At 32.2% G+C, this 10,638-nt stretch overlaps 1 protein-coding gene across 1 annotated transcript; it reads left to right on the top strand.

Moving 5' to 3' along the window:
- The first annotated feature begins 4,416 nt into the window (after positions 1 to 4,416).
- Positions 4,417 to 9,612, top strand: LOC113513882 (probable inactive tRNA-specific adenosine deaminase-like protein 3). The gene is made up of 2 exons (XM_026897863.3): positions 4,417 to 4,620; positions 7,456 to 9,612. Exon 2 carries the CDS (start codon positions 7,508 to 7,510, stop codon positions 8,585 to 8,587), a length of 1,080 nt encoding a protein of 359 aa, XP_026753664.2. The 5' UTR covers positions 4,417 to 4,620; positions 7,456 to 7,507; the 3' UTR covers positions 8,588 to 9,612.
- The last annotated feature ends 1,026 nt before the right edge of the window (positions 9,613 to 10,638 follow it).

Genomic DNA, 10,638 nt, shown 5'->3' with positions numbered 1-10,638 from the left:
CTTAAATTTCCATTAAGAAACGCTGTTTTTACATCGAACGTCATTAATTTGTAGTTCTTGGCTGCGGCTATAGCAAACAAAGTTTTAATAGCATTTTGAGATGCAACTGGACTAAATATATCATCATAATCTACCTCTTGTTGTTCATTTCCTCTAACTACTAGTCTGGCTTTATGTTTTCCGTTTTCTTTAATTCTGAACACCCATTTATTAGAAAGTATTTTATGTCCTTTCGTCTCAGTTTTATCTACTATTTTCCAAACATTATTTTCTTGTAAAGAATTCAGTTCACTTTCTATAGCCTTTTCCCATTGTTCTTTTTCAGAACTTTTCAATGCTTCTTCGTAAGTAAGCAAAACATAATCCTTATATTTTTCTGGTAATTTTTTAGTTCTTTTTGATGTTATTATTGTTTCTTCAGCCTCTCTTTGTCCCGTTTCTTCTAAAATTCTTTTCTCTGCCTCTTTTTCTTCTTGTGGTATTACTTCTTCAATTTGATCATCTTGGTTATTTGAGTAGACTTTTACATTAATAGTTTCTGGTTTTGTATTATTTCGGTGTTTATATTTTTACTATTTCTTCTTACGAATGTGATATCTCTCGCAACTATAACTTTTCTATTAACATCGTCCCAAAGTCTGTATCCGTTATTTGTATATCCGATCATCCTATATTTTATTGCTCTGGTTTCCAATTTTTTAGTTGATGGCAATTTTTTAGCGAAGGCATCACACCCAAATTCATGAATATTTGAAAGATTTGGTAGCTTTCCATTCCATAGTTCGAAAGGAGTTTTATTATTTATAGACTCACTTGGTAGTCTATTGAGTAAGTATACGCTACAATAAAGAGCTTCACCCCACATTTCTTTTTCCATTTCAGCCATAAACAGCAATGAACGTATTTTTTCATTTAAGGTTCTATTTAAACGTTCGGCTTTACCATTTAATTGAGGACAATATGGTATTGAGTAATCTAGTTTTATTCCTTTTTCCTTACAATACATTCTAAAATTATTTGAAGTATACTCACCACCATTGTCACAACGAACTGTCACAACTTTCAAGTTGGTTTCACGTTCTGCTTCTGCAATAAAATTCTTTAAACAAGTAGAAACCTCGCTTTTAAATTTTAGTAGAAAAACCTTAGTGTAATGGCTATAGTCATCCAAAACAGTTAAGAAATATCTATTACCATTCCACGTTTCCATCTCAAAAGGACCACAAACATCTGTATGTAATATTTCTAGTTTTCTGCTGGCTCTAGTTCTTACGGTATTGAAAGGCAGTCTAGTTTGTTTAGCTTTTATACATACTTCACAACTTGCCTTCATACCTTCCTCATTTTCTATTTTTACACCATCCGCTACATTAGGTAAAATTTTTAAAATATTCTCACCTGGATGTCCTAATTTTCTATGCCAATTTTCTGCAGAATTATCATTTTCCTTTAATAAATATACTTGTTCTTCTATTTTTACTTCTTTTTCTAATTTAACTACAAATAAACCTGAGTCTTCTTTCTTACCAGTTATTACTTTATCATTGCTGCGAATCTCTACACCATGTTTATTAAATAGAACGGAACCACCATTCCTAACAATCTCTGGAACAGATAATAAATTACGCGAAAGATCCGGCACACATAATACGTTTGTTACATCACATTTAGTTCCAATAAAATCACCTACATATTGCGACTTCATACTAACATCTTTCTTAGCTATACCAACATCAATAGTCTTAGGTTTGATATTAGAAAGTAAAGTTTTGTCATTGACCATATGTACAGTACAACCAGAGTCGAGAACAAAACTTTCTGACATTTTAATTGTATTACGGCTAGAGGATAAAAAAGCAACATTATTATCGTACTTATTTTTTCTAAAAAAACAATCTTTCTCTTTGTGGTTAGTTTTCTTACAAATTTTACAGTATAAAGAATTTCTACAAAATTTTGCTATATGACCGAACTTATTACATTTAAAACACCTATTAGAAGAATGCGAGGTTATTGTCTGTCTATTATTACCTTCTTTTTTCAGCATTCTACCTTTATTTCCAGCAACTAAGGCCACTGATTGCACACTCTCCTTCTTCCTTTCTTCTTCTTTTACTAATCTCAATCTTAAATTCTTTAATGTTCTTTCTTCTTTAGGAGTACTTTCCCACGCAGTTACAAACGGTTGGTAAGAGTCAATATTCGAAAATATGTTTAATATTTTGGATTCTACTAACGCATCATCAAAGGGCATTTTTAGTTGTTTTAATCTATGAACCAAATTTTCAAACCTTGAGAAATTTTCATCCATTGTCATATCATTTTCAAATTTATAATTATAGAAATCTTGTAACAAACTCATCTTTTTTTGTTCTTCCGATCCTTCGAATAAATCGCTTAGTATTTTATACATTTCATAAGCAGTCGTACAATCAAATAGTTGTGTTTTATATTTTTTCGATACTGTTTGAAGAATGATGTGCTTAGTCAAAGCATCTTTATTCGATTGTTCGCTTTCTAGTTTTATATTTACGTTGTCTATATATTGTATCAATCCTTTCGCTTCCAGCAGAATCCTAAATTCGAATTTCCATAACTGAAATGATGTTACATCATCTAAAATAGTGACTCGGTGGATTTCTTCTGCTGTTGCGACGACCATTTTCAGATTGAAATTTTTCTTTTTACTTTTACTTTTACTTTTTTTTAGGTATTTAATATATTATTTTTTTTTTTACTATATTTTATTTATTTTACGCGCAGAAACGCAAAAACTAGCCCATAACCTGTGATTTTACGAAATAATACAATAAAGAATTATTTCCGTATCAACGTATATTCGATACCAATTTTAGACAACTGCTAAAACAATAGAAGAACTATATTCAAATTAAGAACTATTTCTTTTTCATTTTTCTTCTCCATAGTACTCTATTTCTCCATCTGACTCTATTTCACCCTCTCCTACGGGTGTGGGAACTGGTTTACATTTATCCATATTAAACTTTTTTAAAAGTGTTTTTGTATATTCAGTTTGAGTCAAATACCAACCTACTTCATTTACTTTTAACTCCATACCTAGATACAAAGAGGGTTCATTATAAGACGTAATCTCAAATTTCTCATTCAATTTACGTAGCAATTGCGTTAATTCTTCTGTTTTACCAATTACTACTCCATCATCAACATAAATAGCTAATAAAATTGACGCATCTTGGTTTTTATATATACATGGCTCATTTTTTAATTGGTCAAATCCTAATTCTTTTATTTTTTCATTGAACTTTTCATACCATCTTTTAGGAGACTGTCTAAGTCCGTATAATGACTTCAATAACTTACAAACTTTATTTTTTGAATCATATTGTACTCCCTTAGGAATTTTCATGAAAACTTGCTCGTCTTCCCTTAAATTTCCATTAAGAAACGCTGTTTTTACATCGAACGTCATTAATTTGTAGTTCTTGGCTGTGGCTATAGCAAACAAAGTTTTAATAGCATTTTGAGATGCAACTGGACTAAATATATCATCATAATCTACCTCTTGTTGTTCATTTCCTCTAACTACTAGTCTGGCTTTATGTTTTCCGTTTTCTTTAATTCTGAACACCCATTTATTAGAAAGTATTTTATGTCCTTTCGTCTCAGTTTTATCTACTATTTTCCAAACATTATTTTCTTGTAAAGAATTCAGTTCACTTTCTATAGCCTTTTCCCATTGTTCTTTTTCAGAACTTTTCAATGCTTCTTCGTAAGTAAGCAAAACATAATCCTTATATTTTTCTGGTAATTTTTTAGTTCTTTTTGATGTTATTATTGTTTCTTCAGTTTCCTCCTAACTTTTTTTCTTGTAGAAATAAAAACAATCTTTTAGAGATTATTTTAAGAACATGTATTTTTATGAAGGTATTAATTACTATATTTACGGATTTTAGGTTTTTTTTAATATTACTGAGGTGGCAAACAAGCATACGGCCCATCTGATAAGCGCAATGCCTACAATACCAGGGGCATTACGCGCGCATTGCCGACCCTTAAAAAAACCTTGTTTGGAGAATCCCATGCAGTCTTTTGAAAAAAACTCGACCTTATAGCAAATAATAGCTTTTTGTACAGGACGAATCTTTATATGCAGATTATAATAGATATGACTTACAATCATACAAATTACTTTGATTTCAATCAGGCATTGGGACAGTCTCGTAATTTTCTACAAAATAAATACTGTAACTAAGCAACTGTGTTACCATGCGCAAAATAGTAAATGCGCTTCAAATATATTTAAGTATGCATGAAAAGGAACATCTTTCAATAGGATATTCCAAATGACCGAAACGTCAAAAATACTAACATGTGATTGGATATTTTAGTTATCAATTACAGATCAACCAATGAAAATCTTTTAAGGATGCTTTGTAAAAGAAAACATTCCAATGGCTCTATCGTTGATTTTTCATGGTTTACTTGCTTTACAAACTGAAGTTTTATTTTATAATTGCGTGTAAATTTCCTATTTTTCTTAATTTAAATAAGTTATTCAATGGCTTTTATCTATAACTAAAGCCTTGAAAGTGCAGTTTTGTGTGGAAAACGTAGCGAGATTCGAAGTTAAATTTTAAGGTATTTTCCTTGATATTTTACCAATTTTCATGCTTGTTCAATTTAAGCAATTTATATGTAAATTTATACATTTAAATGTTGTCATAAGTGTTGTATACGGTTTTTATATTGAGTTGACGTGTTTTTCTGTAAAAATAATTGTTTTATGATCCACTTAATGAACTATTTTGTGTCAACGAAATAACATTAAACTTCGATGGAATATTACTTATTAAATTACCAATTAGAATCTATTAGGAATTCTTATCCATCCACAACGCGTAGCGCATATTGTTTTGACGTAGACACTTATATAAAAAAACTTGTATTACCATAGTTTTCCAATTCACATATTGGTTAGAATTGATTACTTACCTAACTTAACAGTATCGTCACAATTATGATTTACATCCTATTTAAATCATCATAGGTCTTTTACAATAGATATTTTGTCTTCTAAATAAACTTCTGAAATATATAAATACAAACATTATTGAAATAAAATATTATATTGAAGGTAAATCAGTCAGTAACCATAGAAATGCAATGATTTTAATTTTTTCTTTACATTTATTGGGTGAAAACAAATATTTAAAATATAATTATAATTAGTATTTACTTGTGCTTTTAACTTTGTCCATATGGCTTAGATATGTTCACTGGCTGGGAAAAAAGGTATCCTATATTCTCTATCCCTTGTAGTGTATGTATACTAAATCTTATAGAGATTTGTTGAGGATCTAAAATGTAACATATATGGTTGGTTTCCCAGGAGAATTATTTAGGTCCTGATTAGGTTTATTGCTAGAAATGAAGCTTCTAAATAAAATCAACAATATTTCTCTTTCATTTATTTAGCTCATTGGCAAATAGTCCACAACTGAATTTATGAATTAAGCAATACTTCTTTGATTCACTCTGCATGAAGAGATTTTTTTTTTTTAATGGCTGATAATGAACTGGAAACCCGTTCTGTGCTAATGATGTATGCTGATGGAGCACTAGTGAGAAAGAAAGTTAATAAAAAAGCAGGTTAGTTAGCCCATCATGATGAATTCAGTCGGTATTGAGCATGATGGTTTACAAGGACTGCAAGGAGGATGATTTGCCATTGTGACAATGGGCTTGCTAATCCCCATTACTAACCAATCCTTCCTCCCTTGAAATGGAAAGGGTTAATATCTTCAAATAATTGTTATACAATTTGATATACACACACTATATAAGACAGAGAAGGACATATTCTACTTTTTTCCCCGTAAATTGATATATCCCAGCCATGAACAAAGTAGTAAAATCAAGATTAGTATTCTATTGTACTTTATTTTTTATGGCTGCCACCAATTGAGTTCGGTGATTTTGCCCAAGACTAGTATTGAAATCTTAAATTTTTTTTAATGGTAACTATTCATAGTGAACAATTCTTGTTGAATTCGTTACGATGGGCTAACTGACCTGCTTCATCCTCACCTATCATTGTTCACTGGTGCCCCGCCGGTGTATTCCGATAGTGTGGGCAGGTTACCATTCCATTATCACCCATTAAAAAAAAAATGGTAACTGTTGCTAGTTAGTAATGAAGTCTAACTATTACCATTGCTAGTAATCTATTAAATCGACCTCCACACAATACCTCTGGAAACCATTATGTTTAATTCTATGTCCATACCAGAGGGAGACTTTGTACAAAAATTGTTTGCCTGGGTACCTCTGTCCCATTTGAGTTTCTACCATAAAGCGAATGTGTTTGCAAGGCTGTGTTTCAGTTTAAATGGTGGGATATGGCAGTGAATTTACAGGGTACAGAATCATAACACCTTACATCTCAGGAATGGGAACACATGGAGGGTATTATAGGTGAAACAGTATACTCTGTTATGTCTATGGTACTACTCATGTCTATAGGCGACGGTTACTACTTTCCATCAGGTAGGCTGTCAGCAAGTTTGCCATTTTAAGTTGCATAAAAAAAAATCTAGACGAATCCATCATGATGGGTAAAGTCACCTGTCTTCACCCTTGTTTATCGTCTTTTGCTGGTGCCCCACCAGTGTATACTGATAATGCAGGTGGAGTTACCATTCCATTATCATCCATTAAAAATAATTCACTTAATCTATTAATTTTAACTAATATTAAATTGCATTTATTCAATTATATTTAGAAGGGTAATAAATTAAAAAACTAATTTTAAATATCTTTTTATAACTAGGTTTTTTATTTTAAATCAAATTAGAAAAACTAAAGAAGGTTTCCTTAGTTTTTTCTAATAATTATTATTTATTTATTAATAATTTTCTACTTATAATTTAGGAACATTTAAAATAAATTATCTACTTTCGTATCACTGGAAAAAAATGCTGTATGACTCTGGAATATAATAATTTAAAAATACTGTTTAAACAAATGGACATATTTATAATTATTTACAATTTAAATTGTGTTATAAAAATATATATATATTTGGATATACATTATGTAGAAATTTATCACCTGTGAAAGGATTCATATTTTAAGTATTTAAACATACATATAAGTACCTAATACATTGTATAACAGAAATGTTTATGCAAATTTTTATACTTTCATGTTCATACAAAAATTTCTCCTCTAATTTCTTTCATTCGTCACTCATTTTTGCATCTTTGAATAATATTTTATTACCCTTTTATTTTCTTTTGCTTAAAATTTTATTTACTTGTAACATATATAAAAAGCGATATCATTCTTAAAAACAAAAAGTGAACAAGAAAACTTATTTCTATCAAACAAATGGTGAAATTATAACTCAGGCTTTAAAGTGTCTTTATAATAGCAGTGTGTGAATGAAATAGTGGGATTTTTGTCTCTTTTCAGCGTGGGATCACTGAAGACAGCTGTACGTTGAAAAGTTAGTGGACCCGAAGATATGGAAGAACCACCTGCAAAAAAAGCGAAAGCTGCCGACCCTGTATCAGAAAACATAGATAATCTAATAGAGAATATAAAGAATTCTCCTAATAATCTACACGCTATTTTAAATTTAGAAATACACGATTCCATACCAACAGAGAAAGTCTACGTTGGTCACATAAAGAACTCGAAAGATTTATCAATAACAATATTGACGTTAAACGAGATAATTCCCCTGAAACAACTTCAGCATTTGAAAAGGGTACGTAAAAAAGATGTATTACTTTGTCCGACAAGTTATCTAACTAACAACTCGTCTATACAAGAATTTCTCGAAGCCAATGTGCCATCCTTAAGACACGTCTTCGAATACTTCAAAGAGATAGAGGTGCCAGCGTTGCCGCCAAAATTAAAAAGACAACACTTCGAATTCAATAAGGTTTGGTCATGCAACTTCCATCCGAACGAATATTTAGAGAAAATGGCTGTCGACAATTTTTTCAATGAGGCCGAATTGAAAAATCATAGAATGTACATGGCGATAGCATTTGACGTGGCAAAATTCTATTTGGAAAAAACGAACAATGTCAATTTAATTAGTTCATTAAATCTTACAAACGTTACCGTCATTGTGGATCCTTCTATTTCATCGATAGTGGATATCGCATTCGATAATCGAGAGAATCATCCTCTTCAACATTCGACTATGCTGGCCATAGACAATGTTGCTAAAACGCAAAATGGCGGCGCTTGGAATGTAGACAACAAAAATGGCATAGACAATAAATTGTGGGGAATAGACAAAGAATTGCTCGATGATTTGCAGCAGAAACACGACGTTTGTATCGGAGCGAGACAGGTTAGAGGTAAAAATGAATCGTGTGATGACGGCGGGCCTTACCTATGTACTGGTTACTATGTCTACACGATCAGAGAGCCGTGCATTATGTGCTCTATGGCGCTAGTTCACGCTAGAGCGAAAAGAGTTTTCTTCTGTTTCGAGAACACGTCATTTGGAGCTCTAAAGTGCAAAACACAGTTGCAGAATGTACCATTTTTAAATCACCGATTCGAAGTTTTCACTGGGTTTTTATAGTGTCAATAGATATTGGAGAATTAGCAAATACTTTTTTTAATGGTAACCCTGCATAGATTGGAGGAAAGAGAGAAGTTGAAGTCTAATGTTTTGTCTCATTATTTCATAGTAAATTCTTCATGTGATCTTCTCTCAGGTTATGGAATGAGCTCCCTGCCGAGGTTTTCCCAAGAGACTACAGCATGGGGTTCTTCAAAACAGGGGTAAAGAGGTTTCTTCAGGGTCGGCAACGCGCGCGTAATACCTCTGGTATTGCAGGCGTTCATAGGCTACGGTAACCGCTTACCATCAGGTGGGCCACATGCTTGTTTGCCACCTCAGTGGTATAAAAAAAAGTGAAAGAAAGTGACAGAATACTAATTATTTGCACAAGTGACTCCCTCTGGTTTTGCGTAGTGGAAAATTGGACAATTGACAGCTAAAACAGTATCAAAATCTGTCGCATGGTTTAGAAGTAAGCGGGTAAACAGACACATGTTGACTGCGACTTTGTTTTATTTAGAGATTAGGCTTCTTTTATGAATAATATAATTTTTTTTATACTACTATGATGGCAAACAAGCATACGGCCCGTCTGATGGTAAATAGTAGGAGTGGGTAATTTTTTTTTATACAACTTAGAATGGCAAACAAGCTGACGGCCCACCTGATGGAAAGTGGTAACCGTCGCCTATAGACATGAGCAGTACCGTGGACATAACAGAGTATACTGTTTCGCCCATGATACTCCACATGCGTTGCCATTCCTGAGGACTTAGGTGTTATTCCTCTGTACCCTGTAAATTCACGCCATATCCCACCCTTCAAACCGAAACACAGCCATGCAAACACAACTGCTTTACGGTTGAAACACGAATGGGACAGTGTTACCCACCCCTACCACCTGTTAGCCTAGGACCGTCGATAATTCTCATAGCACGTCTATACACCAATTATTATTGTATTAAAGAGAAATACATTTCTGTAAAATTATGCTATATTTAAGTGATGTTTGTGCATCGATCATATATATAATATGGAACATTCTTGTTGTTTGCTTTTGCCCTCACCTAATATTATTCAAAAGGGGGAAAGGGATTTTAAGTTTTAGAATCCAATTTCTAGTATATGGAAACTATCATGGTTAATTCCTGATGAATTCATCATGGTGGGCTAACTGGGCTAAATTTCGGAAAATATTTCATGGTAGACCCTCTGTTTTTCTGCTCAACACCGAATTAATTTGGTCGAATACATAGCTCTGAGAATCCCATTTCTAGCAATATACCCAACGAGGTCGACCTCCTCGCGGTTCCCCCTGGAAACTATCATGGTTAATTCCTGATGAATTCATCATGATGGACTAACTGGCCTGTTTACATTCTCATCCATCATCCTTCACTGGTGCTCCGCCAGCGTATCCCGTTAGCGCAGGCGGGGTTACCATAACATCAAAAAAAAATCAAAATCTATTCTAATTACAAAATGACACGATTGAATAAGTTGTTTAGCTATGTGTGTAAAAATATACCGAAAAATATATAAGATACCGAATTCAAATTGTTAAATATGACTATATTTAAAAAAAGAATGAATATACACTTGGCTGAATATAAATAGTTTTTATCAAAGATTAATTAAAAAAGAAAATTTGACGAATATCTTAACTTTGTACTGCGTTTAAGCAAAACAAAATTACAACCGAAATGGGAACCTCCTTTGTTCTTGGTTGCTTGAAAATGTGTTTTGTAATTTGTCTTGATTTATCTCTTCAACCTATTTTAAAAAGACTCCTTTTTGTTCTCATTTCGGTTGTATGTTATTTGTTTATTACGTCATAACTCCGTCAGTTGTAAACGGATTTGGATAATTCTGTTTTTATCTGAACGGATGTACAGATTGATCCCACAGAAATTTTATCAAAATTGGTTCAGTAATTTATAAATCAAAATAACTTGGTCTTGCTACAATTGAAGTCTGTTTTTTTTATGGCACACATTTTATTTATTTTGAAATCGTTTAAAAATACATACGAAGCAGGAATCTCCTTTTGTAAGTCGGTTAAAAAACTG

The sequence above is a fragment of the Galleria mellonella genome, unplaced genomic scaffold, assembly GCF_026898425.1.
Source record: "Galleria mellonella isolate WM207_F2 unplaced genomic scaffold, CSIRO_AGI_GalMel_v1 utg746, whole genome shotgun sequence".
NCBI classification, from domain to species: domain Eukaryota; kingdom Metazoa; phylum Arthropoda; class Insecta; order Lepidoptera; family Pyralidae; genus Galleria; species Galleria mellonella.
The sequence above is the reverse complement of the archived record's forward strand: the minus strand, read 5'-3'. Positions and strand labels throughout refer to the sequence as shown.

Bases quoted from the DNA above. Each gene is read 5' to 3' on its own strand.
- LOC113513882 (XM_026897863.3), top strand. From the start codon at position 7,508: ATGGAAGAACCACCTGCAAAAAAAGCGAAAGCTGCCGACCCTGTATCA.